Below are 17,847 nucleotides of genomic sequence, written 5' to 3'. Positions count from 1 at the left end.
TGTTATCCAGTTTTCCTAATGCTGTTACAAAGACTATCCTTTCCACATTGAGTATTCTTGGCTCCCATGTCAAATATTAGCTGACTTTATACATGGGGTTTTTTATTTGGGTACTCTATTCTGTTCATCTAGTCTGTGTGTCTATTTTATGCTACTGCTATACTGTTTTGATCAATATAGCTTTGTAGTTTAGTTAAATCAGGAAGTATCATGCTTCCAGCTTCGTTGTTCTTTCTCAAGACTGCTTTGGCTATTCAGGGTTTTTTGTGATTCCACACAAATTGTAGGATTGTTTTTTCTACTCCTATGAAGAATGTCATTGGAATTTTGGTAAGGATTGACTTCACTAATTTCCATATGTTAACTTAAATTTCCTTCTGTGTTTATTTAGTATAATTATTAGGAATATAATTTGCCTACAAAAAATAAATTTTAAAAATTTCATATTTTGGTATTGTTGACTTGAAATTGTCATTATAGGATTTTTTTGGTGGGGTTGAGGGGAGGCATTTGACAGGTCTTCTTTACCATCTTGGTGAAAGTAGCTTTCTTCGGAGCTTGTTTTTGTCCCTAAGCCTGAGCATGGTCTTCGCTTAGAAATACTGGTCAATTTAATGAACAGTTTATTTGTATAAATACAGTTATACAATGTAGAGGTAAGAGTGCTGACCCCCTGTGGTGTTAAAAAAATCCATGTATAACGTTAGACTTCCCCAGAACTTAATAATGAATAGCGTACTGTTGACTGGAAGCCTTACTGATAAAATAAATGGCCAAGTATATATATTTTATATATTATATGTATTATATTACTGTATTCTTACAATAAAGTAAACTAGAAAGAAGAAAGTGTTAAGAAAATCATGAGGAAGAGAAAATACATTTCCAATACTGTACTGGAATTTTGAAAACATCCTCATGTAAGTGGGCCTGCACAAGACAAACCCATGTTGTTTTTGGGTCAAGTGTATTTAGGATTCTTTTGCTCTTTTTGTAAGTACTTAATAAATGGAAAAATCACAGAAGAAAACTAGGGGATTTTCCAGGATGTCACAAAACTCTTCTCATAATTGTTCAAGCAAGAGAGTTTTTTTTTTTTTTTTTTAATTACTGCCCTTTGTCCCTTTTAAGTTAATTGGAAGGGAAAAAAGGAGACTGACTGAGAACCTCTAATAGAGATAACTTGAAGAAACTCTTAGTATCCTGAGTACTCTAGGTGGCTAATGAACAAACAGAGAGTTCACTGGAAACTCTCAGAAGCTCAGGAACAGGCTGTGAGAAAGGCTTTGATGGATTTAATTGTAAACATATTCAGTGTTTTGAGACTTGTCTCGGTCAGTAATTTAAAACGTTTGGTTAAGCCAGGAAGTAAGCAAGGAATCAGAAGTTCGATTTTATTATGGGACAAGTGTACAGCAAAGAAATAAGGATCTGTGATACAGTCATTGCATATTCTCAGTTAACTTGAGAATAGAGGAGGAGAGAAAGTGCAAGAGAAAGTTCAGAGACCTGAGACTATCACATGTAAGAAGTTACACAGTTTTTCGTGTCTTTGTCTAACTCAGAACTTTTTGGAAAAATCGACTGAAAGAGAAACTCGCCAAGAATATGCTCTGGCTATGATTCAGTGCAAAGTTCTGAAACAGTTGGAGAACTTGGAACAGCAGAAGTATGATGATGAAGATATCAGTGAAGACATAAAATTTCTTTTGGAAAAACTTGGTGAGAGTGTCCAAGATCTTAGGTATGTAATTTTTTAAAATTCTTACAGGCTGGATATATAGGGCCTTGTTTGACTTTCCTAGTATTTTAAGAAAGTCTTAATTTGTTACTAACCATAAACTCAAAAGAGTTCACTAAAACTCTTGTGTCTTCTGTTAAGGATTGGGGGATATGAGGGACAAAAACTCAAAACAGACTGGCTCATCACTATGGTAGCAGTTAATTTTAGCTACGTATTATCTCTTCTCTTTTGGAGAAATTCCCACCATTCTCTTATCTGAAATCTGACTGTTGGTCTCCCACAGGATGTTCATGTCACCCTAGAACCCCTTAAGAATCTCCCCCGGTTTAGAATCTTTTTAAGCAGTACTGGTTGTTAATTTGTGGAGGAGGTTTGGCCATAAATGAAATGAGTATTTTTTTTTCCCTACTTTTGTAAGTTCCTGTTGGTATCATTATTTTTTATTTTTTAGAGAGCGATAGGGCACGCAGTGTGTTTGTGTTGGGGGGGAGAGGTGTGGGGGTGGTTGGGTAGGAGGGGCAAATGGAGAGGGAGAGAAAGAACCTCAAGCAGTCTCCATTCCCAGCATGAGCCCAGTATAATGCTTGATCTCAAGACCCTGAGATCATGATCTGAGTGGAAATCAAGAGTTGGACGCCTAAACAACTGAGCCACCCAGGTGCCTCTATTTATTTTTTATATTAAAAATTATGCAAATGATGTACAATGCAATAAGGAAAAAAAAAAAAACCCTTCAGAAGGGATTTCATGTCTCCTCCACATAGTTGTCCCCAGCCTCATTTCCTGTGTTTACTTCCAAAAAATCCTAGCTCTGCCCCTCCAGCATGCTAAACACACATACAAATGGGGTTCTGTATACTCTTCTGGACCTTGTTCCTTTTTATTTCATAATGTATTGGTGGTCTTTCCCCTAAATCTATGTATTCTTTGTTTTTAAACTATTGATACATCTTTAGAAGAGAATAACTGTCTAGAAGTAGATCTTTCTTTGTAGGTGGTTTGGGTTTGGGAGTCAGGCTGAGCCAAGCTTGAATTGTTTGGCTACTTTCTTCCTGTGTAGCCTTCATAAGCTGCTTGACTTTTTAAAGTGTTAGTTTTCCTTTTGGTAAAATAGCAACAAAAATTCTAACCTCGTAGGATTTGTTGTGAATTTTCAAGTGTCTAGCAAGTGTCTAGCCTTCAGTATAGTATGTGTTCCAGAAATGTAAATTTACAAGATAATTCAATGCAGTTTGTAATCCCAAGGCCCAAATGCTTTTATGGAGAGGGGTGTATTACTCACGTCAGTGATTTGTAATGGAGTTTTGTGGGGAGAAGTGAATGATTTTTTGTCTCTCTATAATTTTAAATATGAATAAGTTGATTGTAATAAAGTAGCCCGGCCAGCAGTAGACTTGCAATTTTTATAAATTATGTTTTATAAGTTCATTTAAAAAAATTTATTATCAGTTCTCCTGTAATAATGATTTAAGGTCTCTTTAAAAAAATAATATTAGTGATACTTAGCTTTCTAAGTTATTTAATCCATGTTAGCCAATTTTTAATACTTACTGATTTTTTCATGTTGAATTTGGTAATTTGAAAAATACTGGTATTTACATTAATGCCAGTAGGGTGATGGGAGCAGGTAAAATAGCTTTGTCTCTGTTTTCCTGTTATAGGTTTAGGATATTAATATTAAATGATATTAGCTTACTTCTTACATAGACTGACTTTACATTAAAATGAATTACTATTTTATTCAACAAGACACTCTATTCAACTTGACCAGTAAAATCCTGGTTATTACGAATTACCAATCAGTATTGAAATGGCTAATTCTTTTTTAAGTTTTCACTTGAAGGGATATTCAAGCTTATCCTGTCACTGTCCACTGGCTAACAACATTAAACATGTTTTATATTATAAAATTTTGAATAGTTAAGTTACTTGATACATAGTGAATGATTTTTGAATTAAATTGCATTGCAGTTTGCTATATGCACAGGGTTTTTTGTTTTTAATTAATCTGTAATGTGTTAATTTAGTGAATTACCTCTGCAGTATATGTAATCACATTATTCAATATTATATTCATATGTGTATTTTTATTTGTATAGTGTGGTGTATGGATTTTGACATTTGTAGTATTAGAAAATGCTATTTTATTTTATGTTTAGGTAACATACTTTTATATAAATTTACATTAATGTATCTAGTGGGTGGCAGATGCATTATTTTAAGTGGCATGGTGGAAACTGCTAGATTATCAGATACTTTGCTGGTATTCATTTATTTATTAGGATGAAGATTTGAAAGCAGGTGCTCCTTTTAATATCTCATGATGAGCATTCAAATTGACAGGAGTATTGGACATTAGGACCTTGAATAAATTTCACATGATTTATTAAAGATTATTCAAGCTGTTGAAACTGTTTAGTGGTAGTTTGTTAATGTACAAAGGTTTGTCAGTCTTTGCAGTTAAATCATCAGTGAAGATTTTTTTTTTTCCTACTAAGGTATAGTTGATATGGTAAAAATGTTTTATTTTGCTTAAGTTTTGAGTAACTCTTAATTCTCCTAAACTTTGAATTCTTTAAAAATTTTTTTAGCTCATTTGATGAATACAGTTCAGAACTTAAATCTGGAAGATTGGAGTGGAGTCCTGTGCACAAATCTGAGAAATTTTGGAGAGAAAATGCTGTGAGGTTGAATGAGAAGAATTATGAGCTCTTAAAGTAAGTCGTTAAATTCCAGTTTACACTGTTAATACCTGTTGTATCACATCCTTGCCAACATGTTTTTGTTAGTCTTTAAAAATTTTTAGCCATTTCATGATTTTAATTTGTATTTTCTTGTTTCCTTATGTGGTTGGATACATTGTCATATTCTTATTGGTCATTTAGATATATGTTTTTCCAGAATCGACTGTTCAAGCATCTAAAAAAATTTTTTAGGGGCACCTGGGTGGCTCAGTCAGTTAAGCATCTGCCTTCAGCTCAGGTCATGAACACTGCTCAGCGGGGAGCCTGATTGTCCCTCTCCCCTGTTCATTCTTTTTCTCTTGTGGGCACTTTCTCTCTCAAATAAATAAATAAAAATCTTTTTAAAAAACACCCTTTTTAAAAGATTTTATTTATTTATTTGAAAGAGAGAGTGAGAGAGACAGTGTTCCTGCGAGCAGGGTGGGGGGGCTCAGAGGAGGAGGGAGAGAGGGGAGAAAGAATCTCAAGCCCACTCCACTCTGAGCTTGGAGCCCGATGCCGGGCTCCATCTCAAGACCTTGAAATGGAGACCCTCAAGACCCTGAGCCAAAACCAAGAGTAAGACACACAACCACTGAGCCAAAAAGGCCCCCCTAGGGCCTTTCAAGAAGGCATACTCTCCTCCGGAATTGAAATAAAAACTTGAAGAAAAAAAAAAATTCTTTTATTGTCATTTTAATGAGATATCTAGAAGGAGGAGACGAAATATATACAAGTGTCCAGTGGGCAGTTTTATGTAGACCTTACACAGATTTATCCTTATTGTTTATACTTATTTTCCCTGTATTACCAAAAAGGTTACATTATGCTTATTTAAACATTTGGCAAACCAGAGTGAGTGATTGATAGACGTTGGCGACTGATGGAGAATGGATGGGGGAAGAAGTGGATTATCTTTTCAGCATTGTTGTGCTCCTTTGAGTTTTTAAAAGTAGCAAAATGAGCTTGAATAATGCTTTTAAATCTAGTTTTTGGAGAACTTGAATATAATGGAGGGGAGCTGTTTTATAAATTATTACTAAAGCATTACGTGTATTTTTATTATGATACACTTAAAGAGCCTTTTGCATGTTCTGTTTTCTGTCATTAGGTTTTAAATTTTGTAGTTCCTTCATATTACTCTTTACCTTCTTATGAGCCTTTGTGGTTTTTCTAAATAACCAGAAACAATGACATGTCGAACTTCAGTTTTAGAGAAATTTGAAGTCATTGTTTGTTCTTAGTTTCCATTCTTTTTTTCTTTTAAAGATTTAAAAAATTTATTTATTTTAAAGAAAGAGAGCAAGAGTGTGTATATTTGTGTGAGTTGGGAGCAGGTGAGGGGGCGGAGGAGGGACAAACAGACTCCTGATATGGAGCTTAACATGACCCTGAGATCATGACCTGAGCTGAAATCAGGAGTCAGACACTTAACTGAGCCACCCAGCACCCCCTCAGCTTCTGTTCTTATAAGTTGTCTGTATGGAGATGATTGGCAAGGAGGGGCATGCTAGTGCCGCTCTTCAAACTAGCTGATAAAATAGATATAGGAGAAATCTTCATTCTGTTGTTAAAAAAAAAACAACAACAAAACCCAGTGAATACTAGCCTTCTTTTTATCTGTGGAGAACTGTACTTACCTGAGACTTTGACCTCTTTTATCAGGTAATTTCAAACTTATAAGTATACAGTGTAAGTTCATTTTTTCTCCATCAATTTTAGTATGATAGTATACAGAAAGTACTTTGTAATCTTCCATGTTAAAATTTTGAAATAAGTACGTATTTTGAATAAGGAAATATTCTGAAATGTAAGAAACCATGTAGATGGTAATTTCATATGGTTTCACTTACTTATGGAGCATAAGGAATAACATGGAGAACATTAGGAGAAGGAAAGGAAAAGTGAAGTGGGGTAAATCGGAGGGGAAGCTTGAGAGACTGTGGACTCTGAGAAACAAACGGAGGGTTTTGGAGGGGTTGAGGGTGGGGGATGGGTGAGCCTGGTGGTGTGTATTAAGGAGGCCATGTATTGCATGGAGCACTGGGTGTGGTGCATAAACAATGATTCTTGGAACACTGAAAAAAATAAAATTAAGATGTTAAAAATAAAAGCAGAATCTGAAGGAGCAGACAGGCTTTTAAAACAGAGGAAAAACATTGTGAAAGTGAACAAGAACAAATTTGTGGAGTGATCAGTCAGAATAATAATATAAATTCTGTTTTGGATTTGAACAAGCCTACTTTCCAAGATTACATTTTCGACCAAATGTCAGAGTCAGAATTCACATTTCTTCTAACTCCAAAGCTATGTTGCTGTCTTGATCCCATTGGAGTGTCTGACAGAATCTCAGCTGTGGTTAATGTGGTAATTGAGATTTGGCTCTTGATTAATGAATCTATCATTGACTTAACACCTGTATTGAGGGGGGAGACAAGATGGCGGGGAAGTAGGAGGAGGTGCCATTTCAACCTGTACCCTAAAGTGAGCTGATTACCTACCAAAGAACTCTGATCACCCATGAAATCAACCTGAGATTAGAATTATACACTTCTGGATCTCTATGGGGGCAGGTAAAGCAGAGTGGGAAAGGCGGACTGATATTGGAAGATAAACAAAAGGGGGAGGGAGCCACCAGAAGCGACCTATTGGAAAGTAATACCCCAATACAAGAGTGCCCTGCGACTGGGGACCAGCATTAACTTGGAGTCTGGTTGAAAGCACTCAAAGAGCAAAGGATCGTGGGGGGAAATTGTGGGAATCGGCATGGTTAGGGACAGGGGTTTAAGTCCCCAGACCCAGGGCAGCCACCCCTGGCGCTGAGCCAGAGAGAGTGCTGTGAAGAAACCAGGTCTTAGTCCCTGAGAGCATCTGGGTGGTGGCTCGCGTGAAGGGCAGGGAGCCTCCCCAGCCGGCAGAACCACAGCCTTTTGCACTCTCCGCGCGTACCGTGCTACCAGAGTCTGAGTCACCCCCCACACCCCTCCCTGAGAGAGGTGTCTGCAGGGGCCAGCCAGTGCTCTCTTGGACCGGGGAGTCTGAACACTCCCAGCCCGGGCCAGCGGGAAAATCTCAGTGCGCTCTCGCTGCTTAGAACCTCTCTGGTGGTCTGGAGCTGCCCAGACAGCCAAGGCTATGGTGGTTTTGGGTACAAGCAGGAGTTCCTGTGACCCCGTAGACCGTGACTGGGAACATGCCTGGGAACGTGTTCTGCCAGCGGCCGAGGGGGAATTTATGTGCTCTGCAGCACCCAGAGGGGAACAGACTGAGGCTTCTCTCTGAGCGGGAGGTCTGGGTACAGTTTCTTTCCTCTAAATCTCCAAAAACCAACAAAAGCTGCCAAGGGGAGAGAAAACAAATGAACAAACAAACAAAATCTCCAGAGAACAAAAGCCTGAAAAACCGGTTTCCTCAGAGCCCACCCCCTTGATGGGGGCCGGAGGACTTAACTCTAGGGACATTGCCTGAAAACCCTTGCAGCAGGCCCCTCCCCCAGAAAACTAACCCCCTCCCCCCAAAAAAAGGACAAGAGGACAACCACCACTACTTCATAGATACAACTTTTATTTTTAATTCATTCCCACAATACTGGTTCATTTCTATATATATAGAAATATATAAATAGAATATATATATATATATAGAAATATATAAAACTTTTTAACCTATTTACCATCACAGTGAGATGTCCAGTACATTAAATTCCATAATAACCTTTTAACCTGAACTTTTTTTTTTTATTAGAGAGGGAGAGATCACAAGTAGGCAGAGATTCAGGCAGAGAGAGAGGGGGAAGCAGGCTCCCCGCCGAGCAGAGAGCCCAATGAGGGGCTCAATCCCAGGACCCTGAGATCATGACCTGAGCCCAAGGCAGAGGCTTAACCCACTGAGCCACCCAGGTGCCCCTAACCTGAACTTTTTGATACATATACCTGTGTTTTTCTTCTGCTTTTCTATTTTTTAATTTTTTTTAAATTTAATTTTATTTTATTTTAGTTTATTCTTTTTAAAAAAAATATTCATATAGAGTTAATCTTCAAGGTAATTCCCTTTCCCCAATCAATACAACCCCTATAGGTAAACCAGTTTTTAATCCCCCTTTATCTTAGGAAAGTTGAGTCCATTAACAAAGATATCAAGATACATCCTAGCAAATAGGATCCAACACCACATTAAAAAGATTATCCACCATGACCAGATGGGACTCATCCCTGGGTTGCAAGGATGGTTCAACATTCGCAAATCAATCAATGTGATAGAACAAATCAATAAGAGAAGAGAGAAGAACCACATGGTCCTCTCAATTGATGCAGAAAAAGCATTTGACAAAATCCAGCATCCGTTCCTGATTAAAATGCTTCAAAGTATAGGGATAGAGGGAACATTCCTGAACTACATAAAATCTATCTATGAAAAACCCACAACAAATATCATCCTCAATGGGAAAAAGCTCACAGCCTTCCTGTTGAGATCAGGAACATGACAAGGATGCCCACTCTTACCACTCTTGTTCAATATAGTATTAGAAGTCCTAGAAACAGCAATCAGACAACAAAGAGAAATAAAAGGTATCCAAATTGGCAATGAAGAAGTCAAACTCTCTCTCTTCACAGATGACATGATTCTTTATATGGAAAACCCAAAAGACTCCACCCCCAAACTACTAGAACTCATACAGCAATTCAGTAACGTGGCAGGATACAAAGTCAATGTACAGAAATCAGTGGCTTTCTTATACACTAACAATGAGAATACAGAAAGGGAAATTAGAGAATCGATTCTGTTTACTATAGCACCAAGAACCATAAGATACCTGGGAATAAACCTAACCAAAGAGGTAAAGGATCTGTACTCGAGGAACTACAGAACACTCATGGAAGAAATTGAAAAAGACACAAAAAGAAGGAAGACCATTCCATGCTCTTGGATCGGAAGAATAAACATTGTTAAAATGTCTATACTGCCTAGATCAATCTATGCTTTTAATGCCATTCTGATCAAAATTCCACCGGTATTTTTCAAAGAGCTAGAGCAAATAATCCTAAAATTTGTATCGAATCAGAAGAGACCCTGAATTGCTAAGGAAATGTTGAAAAAGAAAAACAAAACTGGTGGCATCACATTGCCTGATTTCAAGCTTTACTACAAAGCTGTGATCACCAGGACAGCATAGTACTGGCATAAAAACAGACACATAGACTAGTGGAACAGAGTAGAGAGCCCAGATATGGACCCTCAATTCTATGGTCAAATAATCCTCGACAAAACAGGAAAAAATATACAGTGGAAAAAAGACAGTCTCTTCAATAAATGGTGCTGGGAAAACTGGACAGCTATATGTAGAAGAATGAAACTCAACCATTCTCTTACACCGTACACAAAGATAAACTCAAAATGGATAAAAGACCTCAACGTGAGACAGGAATCCATCAGAATCCTAGAGGAGAACATAGGTAGTAACCTCTTCGATATCAGCCACAGCAACTTCTTTCAAGATATGTCTCTAAAGGCAAAGGAAACAAAAATGAAAATGAACTTTTGGGACTTCATCAAGATCAAAAGCTTCTGCACAGCAAAGGAAACAGTCAACAAAAGAAAGAGGCAACCCATGGAATGGGAGAAGATATTGGCAAATGATAGTACAGACAAAAGGCTGATATCCAGGATCTATAAAGAACTTCTCAAACTAAACACACACAAGACAGATAGTCATGTCAAAAAATGGGCAGAAGACATGAACAGACACTTCTCCAATGAAGACACACAAATGGCTCTCAGACACATGAAAAAATGTTCATCATCACTAGCCATCAGGGAGATTCAAATTAGAACCACATTGAGATACCTCCTTACACCAGTTAGAATGGCCAAAATTAACAAGACAGGAAACAACGTGTGTTGGAGAGGATGTGGAGAAAGGGGAACCCTCTTCCACTGTTGGTGGGAATGCAAGTTGGTGCAGCCACTTTGGAGAACAGTGTGGAGATTCCTTAAGAAATTAAAAATAGAGCTTCCCTATGACCCTGCAATTGCACTACTGGGTATTTAACCCAAAGATACAGATGTAGTGAAAAGAAGGGCAATCTGTACCTCAATGTTCGTATCAGCAATGGCCACGGTCGCCAAACTGTGGAAAGAACCAAGATGCCTTTCAGCGGACAAATGGATAAGGAAGATGTGGTCCATATATACTATGGAGTATTATGCCTCCATCAGAAAGGATGAATACCCAACTTTTGTATCAACATGGATGGTACTGGACGAGATGATGCTGAGTAAAATAAGTCAAGCAGAGAGAGTCAATTATCATATGGTTTCCCTTATTTGTGGAGCATAACAAATAACACAGAGGACATGGGGAGATGGAGAGGAGAAAGGAGTTGAGGGAAATTGGAGGGGAGATGAACCATGAGAGACTATGGACTCTGAAAAACAATCTGAGGGTTTTGAAGGGGTGAAGGGTGGGAGGTTGGGGGAGCCTGGTGGTGGATATTATGTAAGGCACATACTGCATACTGGGTGTGGTGCATAAACAATGAATTCTATTACACTGAGAAGAAATTAAAGAAAGAAGATATGGTCCATATGTACAATGGAATATTACACACTCATTAGAAAGGATTAATAACCAACTTTTATATCACCATGGACGGGACTGGAAGAGATTAAGCTGAGTGAAATAAGTCAATTATCATATGGTTTCACTTACTTGTGGAAAGAGTCAATTATCATATGGTTTCACTTAACTTGTGGAGCGTAAGGAATAACACGGAGGACATGGGGAGATGGAGAGGAGGAGTGAGTTGGGGGAAATTAGAGGGGAAGACAGACCATGAGAGACTGTGGACTCTGAGAAACAAACTGAGGTTTTGGAGAGGAGCGGGTGTGGGGTTGGGTTAGCCGGGTGGTGGGTATTAAGGAGGGCATGTATTGCATGGAGCACTGCATGTGGTGCATAAACAATGAATTCTGGAACACTGAAAAAAAATTAAATTAAAAAAAAAACTAGTGATGTACCATATGGAGACTAACATAACATAATAAAATTTTAAAAATGTAAAAAAAAAACAATTAAAAAAACCGTATTCAGAGAAGAATTGGAGGGAGCTCTTTCTTTGCTTACCACAGAATTTCTTTTTTTGAACCTATTCTTTTGAAAATTTCCATTGATGACTTGAATATAGAAATGGAAAGCATGCTCAGTTTACACATAATAATACAAAAATATTTTCATTGTTGATGAACATATTCAGTGGCCTAAATGGTCGTAAAGGATAGCCATTAAAATCATTTCCGTATTTTCTAGATTTGATTTTAGTTACTTCACCATTTTTTTGAGTCTAAGACTATATTTTTCAAATGTTAATGGAGATCTTGTTAAAATGCATATTCTAGCTCTGGAGATCCAAGATTTGTTCTGTAATTCAGCATTTCTAAGCTGATACCAATGCTGTGATTTTGTAGGCCATATTTTGAGTATCAGAGGTCTCTGCTATATGAAGAATGGCTCAGGTTGTATAAGGCAGGCATTGGCAAACTTTTTCTGTAAAGGCCCAGAAAGTAAACAGTGGAGACTCTGTGAGCCATTTGTTCTCTGTCACAACTACTGAGCATCAGTACTAAAGTGCTAAGGCAATTGTGGACAGTATGTAAACTAATGAGTGTGATTGTGTTCTGATGAAACTTCATGTACAAAAACAGGAAGCTGCTGGCTTTGGACTTCAGCTATAATTTGCTAGTTTCTGGTTTAAGGTACTCAGAACAAATATTCTGTTATGCTTTTAGGGAATCTTATGTTGATTATGTTGATTATTTTCTTATTTCCTAAAATGATATCTTAATAAAAATTCAAAATAATAAAAATAACATCAAAGTACTTCAACCTTTTGAAATTATTAAAATGTTTCAGTTGAATTAAATGTAATTTTAGAATACTTTGCAAGTTGGCCTTTTAAAAAGAGCAAGTTTGAAATTAAAGTAACTGTGTGGGAGATTGACTGTATGTCTTGCTTTTTCTTTGTGGGTTTACATGTGCTTCAGTTGAGTGAACTGCCATCATGGTGCAGTTGTGCTTAGCGTGGACTAGAGTCAACAGCTGAGTGATTCAAATCTGTTTCAACATTTGTTGTGTCTGTAGGCAGACTGTGGAACTTCTCTGGGTCTCATTTTCTCATTTACGGGTTCTTGTGAGGTATATATTTACATCGAATTTGGAATATATATGCATATAATAAATCTTCATTTTATCTCTTCTGTTATTTGGAAATGCAGATATCTCAGTTAGTCTGGAAGATAAAAGGCATGTAAGTACTTCCTAAAGAAATAATTCCCTGATTGACGGTTAGGTTTTTTATTAGTGTTTCCTGTTGTTTATAGAGTTAGATATGTGACATGCTGAGATGATGATCGAAAAAGGTAGGCAAAGAAGTGTTGATCCATACTCTTAGGAGATGTTACCAAATAAATGAGCTGCAGAAACTGAAGTACACAAGCTTCATAGACTTGTACAGGTTTTTGAACTATTAAAGTAGATTCTTATTACTTTAAGTATTTTAAGTATTTAAGTTTTTGTTTTAATGCAAATGATATGAGCAAATATCATTGTGATTCAAGATGTTTTCTAATACAGATCTTAAGAAATAAGGTTTGTATTTTGTAATTGAAGAGTTTGTATGCAAATAGGCAATTAAATAGCTTCAAAACTTTTTTTATGTTAAATATTTTGAACTTTAAATTTGCAATTCTATAGTTTGGCTATTGTGGACATTGGGCTGCAGGTGCTCCTTCAGATCAATACATTTTACTTGGGGGTGAATACCCAGTATAGTGCAATTGCTAGATCATAGGGTAGCTCCATTTTTAACTTCTTGAAGAACTGCCATACTGTTTTCCAGAATGGCTGTACCAGCTTGCATTCCTTCCAGCAGTGTAAGAGGGTTCCCCTTTCTCCACGTCCTCATCAACAATTGTTGTTTCCTGACTTGACAATTTTAGCCATTCTGACTGAGTGAGGTGGTATATCATTATGGTTTTGATTTGATTTCCCTGATGCCAAGTGGTACCCATCCACAGATGAATGGATAAAGAAGATGTGGTATATATATACAATGGAATATTACTCAACCATCAGAAAGGATGAATACTTACCATTTACATCAGTGTGGAGGGAACTGGAGGGTATTATGCAAAACAAGTCAGTGAGAGAAAACCAATTATCATATGGTTTCACTCATATGTGGAATATAAGAAACAGCCCAGAGGATCATAGGGAGGGAGGGAAAACTGAATGGGAAGTCATCAGAGAGGGAGAAAAACCATGAGAGACCCTTAATTATAGGAAACAAACTGAGGGTTGCTAGAGGGAAGGAGGGTAGGGGAGGATGGGGTACTTGTATGATGGGCATTAAGGAGGGCATGTGATGTGATGAGCACTGGGTGTTATGCACAACTGATGAATTATTGAACACTACATCTGAAACTAATGATGTACTATCTGTTGGATAATTGAATTTAAATTAAAAAAATTAGAAATTCTAAGGGATAGTAACTTCTTGAGCATCATAGTAAAATTAAGTAACTTAGAAAAAATATGTGTGCTGAATTTTTGAATTCTAAGTTATATAGAACAGCCTGGGCCATGTCATTTAAGTACTCTTGTAGGCATACAGAAGTAAAGTGAAAAGGTTTCTTCACTGCTGTTTTCTCTCATAGTCTTCCCCAGTGGTAACCAGAGTCAGGTGATATACTCTCCAGTGTTCTCTCATTCATAGACATATCTGTATCTGCATCTTTATGTAGAGTAATTTATACATGTTCCATCTAAATATGTTAGTCTTTGACTTATGTTTTTCACTAATTATGGCTTGGGGTCTGTTAAAAAATGACTTAGTTTTATTATTTTTTAAAATTTGAAATCTATTTTCTTTTTAATTGGGCCACTTTATTCCACTGAGCCTCTGGTGTTACCGCTCTGTAAAATAGGAAGAATCAATAATCCTAAGTCGTAGAGATTTTGATAAAATGGTGAATGTGAAACTGCTTTGTACATGACATAGTTGGTTTACAGAGGACAAAGCAGGTGCCACCAGCATGCAAGAAGAAATGGAGGGAAAAGCCTAACTCTTGCATGTGGACTCTACCCCCTAACCTTTTCTCTTAGTCATTTTTTATTTTATTTTATTTTATTTATTTTTATTTATTTATTTGACAGACAGAGATCACAAGTAGGCAGAGAGGCAGGCAGAGAAAGAGAGAGTAGGAAGCAGGCTCCCTGCTAAGGAGAGAGGCCCATGTGGGATCATGACCTGAGCTGAAGGCAGATGAGCCACCCAGGCGCCCCTCTTAGTCATTTTTTAAGCTAGTGTACATAGTTATCCTTGTAGAAATGTGAAGGTATTTCTGTAGGTTAGATTCCTAGAAGTAGAATTGCTGGATCAAAGGGTCTGTGCATTTTAAATTCCATTAGGAGCTGTCACATTGTTTCCCCAGTTGGCGGCATCACCATTTTATACTTATATTGTGTATTCATTTTTTCTAGCAAGTATGTATTGAGCATCTGTTGTATGGTCAGTACTTTTCTAGGTGTTGCAAACACAATTGCAAATGAAATTAATTTCTTATTATCATTAGGCTTACATTGTATTTTGTAGAGAAAGAGACTAAACAGATAGTCAAGAAACTACATAATACCATGGCTGGTGGTAATGAGTCCTGTGAAGAAAAATAAATCAAGAAATGGGGATAGAAAATGATGAGGGGGAGGGTATTATCTTGGGATCGGAGATTGTTAAGCAAGAGGTGATATTTGAGCTGAGAACTGAAAAGATATTCTCTCAGTATTGTACTGATTGAATTAGCTAGTTCTGTAAGGTTTTCATGTATCTGTGTCTAAGGGAGTGACTGTTGCTGGCATATTAGAAAGCAGTTTTTTTTATATGTTGGTCTTCTGCCTGGCAATTAAAATAATTACTGATTCTGATTGATTATCCCAGTATGTTCTGTTTGTGGAATGAGTTGAGCTTTCTTTCAATTTCTGTGTCCTTGAGTAGTTTCAGTAACACAGGAATGATCTGTTCCTTGAGTGATCTCCCTCACACTCATGCTGAAGACTCTCTCTCCCACTGGATTGGATTCTGGGTAGCACATTTCCCTCTTTGCCTTCACTCTTGAGGAAACATGTACCCAGAAATATCTCCTGGGTGAGATGAACCCTTTTCCTGAAGGTCCTCGAGGAAGCAGAAATCAGTGGTCAAGGCTCCAGCTCCCAGCAGAAGAGAGCATTCTCTGTGTCTGGTTGGCTCCTGTTCTTAGAAACACCATCAGGCTCCTGCAGTGGTTTCACTCTGCCTGTGCAGTTGCTGTGGAGAAAGGACAGCAAGGGAACCAGGATTATGAATTTGGGTGCCCATCTTCTCAGAAACATTTACTTGCTGTTTTGCATTGTTTTACTTGTGAAGTTCCCGTTCAAGTTCTTCCTGAGACTTGGAGTGAGAAAGAAGGCAGGAGAGAGGGGCACAAGGAATGTCTATGCTGAGGGCTCATGTTCCATCTTGATCACAACTTAAAGCAACTTCTTAATACTAACAAAAGGCTTACAAATGATTAATCTTCAAAATATAATTGGCAAGGATTTGCTGGTAACTGTATATTAAAATAATATTAACTCACATTCTAGTTGTCTTTTTTGAGAGAGCAGGAAAGTTACATTGGGGATTTTTTGATATTTTGGGGATTGTGTGTGGTATATATTATGAATTTGAAAGTAACCTGATATAATAATGTGTAAAGATTTGAAAACTGCTAACTCATACGTAATATATTATGTGTAATAGTAAGAGCTGTAGAAAATCCTTTTGTAAATGTCTATTTTCAGGAGATACCTGAAAATACACTGTGCTCTGTTGTGCCCTCTAGAACAACTAGAAATCAGTCTCTCTTTGGATTAAATTTATTTCAGAATTTTGACAAAACTTCTGGAGGTGTCGGATGATCCACAAGTCTTAGCTGTTGCTGCTCATGATGTTGGAGAATATGTACGGCATTATCCACGAGGCAAACGGTAAGGGAAAAGTAGTCTAACAGAGAAACTAATGGAGTAAGTGAAATCAAAATGCCTAATTAATATGGGTAATTATAATAAACCTAACTAAAAATGGGTGGTATAAAAGTATCAGTACAACTATAACACTATTGTGTGGTGGCTAGCAGAGATCACATTAGAAATTTCACATTCATGATTTTCTTTGGTTTTTAGTAGCCATTTTGTGAGTACTCATTATTTTTCGACTACTACTAGTAGTTACAGAGACATGAGACATTATTATTATTATTTTTAAAAATTTTTTTCCCTTTATTTTAATTAATTTTTTAAAAATTTCAGCATAACAGAATTCATTGTTTATGCACCACACCCAGTGCTCCATGTAATACGTGCCCTCCATAATACCCACCACCTGGCTCCCCCAACCTCCCACCCCCCTGCCCCTTCAAAACCCTCAGATTGTTTTTCAGAGTTCATAGTTTCTCATGGTTCATCTCCTCTTCCAATTACCCTCAACTTTCTTCTCTTCTCCATCTCCCTATGTCCTCCATGTTATAAGTGAAACCATATGATAATTGACTCTCTCTGCTTGACTTATTTCAGTCAGCATAATCTCTTCCAGTACCATCCATGTTGATACAAAAGTTGGGTATTCATCCTTTCTGATGGAGGCATAATACTCCACAGTGTATATGGACCACATCTTCCTTATCCATTCGTCCATTGAAGGGCATCTTGGTTCTTTCCACAGTTTGGCGACCGTGGCCATTGCTGCTATAAACATTGGGGTGCAGATGGCCCTTCTTTTCACTACATCTGTATCTTTGGGGTAAATACCCAGTAGTGCAATTGCAGGGTCATAAGGAAGCTCTATTTTAAATTTCTTAAGGAATCTCCACACTGTTCTCCAAAGTGGCTGCACCAACTTGGATTCCCGCCAACAGTATAAGAGGGTTCCCCTTTCTCCACATCCTCTCCAACACACGTTGTTTCCTGTCTTGCTAGTTACAGAGACGATGAGACATTATTATTATTATTATTTTTAATTTTTTAAAAAGATTTTATTTATTTGAGAGAGAGAGAGAGAAAAATTAAGCACAAACTGAGCGGGAAGGGAAAGAGGGAGAGGAAGAAGTAGGCTCCCCGCTGGAGCCTTCTGAGCAGGGAGCCTGATACCAATCCCAGAACCTGGAGGCCACAACCACAACCTCAGCCAAAGGCAGAGCCCAACCGACTAAGCCACTCAAGCACCCCTATTGTTACTATTTTTTTTTTAAAGATTTACTTACTTACTGGGGCACCTGGGTGGCTCAGTGGGTTAAGCCTCTGCCTTCAGCTCA

At 37.5% G+C, this 17,847-nt stretch overlaps 1 protein-coding gene across 3 annotated transcripts in view; it reads left to right on the top strand.

Moving 5' to 3' along the window:
• Positions 1 to 17,847, top strand: part of ATP6V1H (ATPase H+ transporting V1 subunit H) — a 144,696-nt gene that overhangs the window by 67,957 nt on the left and 58,892 nt on the right. For all 3 annotated transcript variants that reach the window (XM_032846582.1, XM_032846579.1, XM_032846580.1), the window contains 3 exons: positions 1,566 to 1,744; positions 4,336 to 4,461; positions 16,424 to 16,525. In XM_032846582.1, the coding sequence (XP_032702473.1) occupies positions 1,566 to 1,744; positions 4,336 to 4,461; positions 16,424 to 16,525 (407 nt within the window). The remainder of the gene's footprint in view (positions 1 to 1,565; positions 1,745 to 4,335; positions 4,462 to 16,423; positions 16,526 to 17,847) is intronic.

This window comes from Lontra canadensis, unplaced genomic scaffold (assembly GCF_010015895.1).
Source record: "Lontra canadensis isolate GAN:19392208 unplaced genomic scaffold, GSC_riverotter_1.0 scaffold177, whole genome shotgun sequence".
Lineage (NCBI taxonomy): Eukaryota > Metazoa > Chordata > Mammalia > Carnivora > Mustelidae > Lontra > Lontra canadensis.
This window is presented reverse-complemented; position numbering and strand designations above follow the sequence as displayed.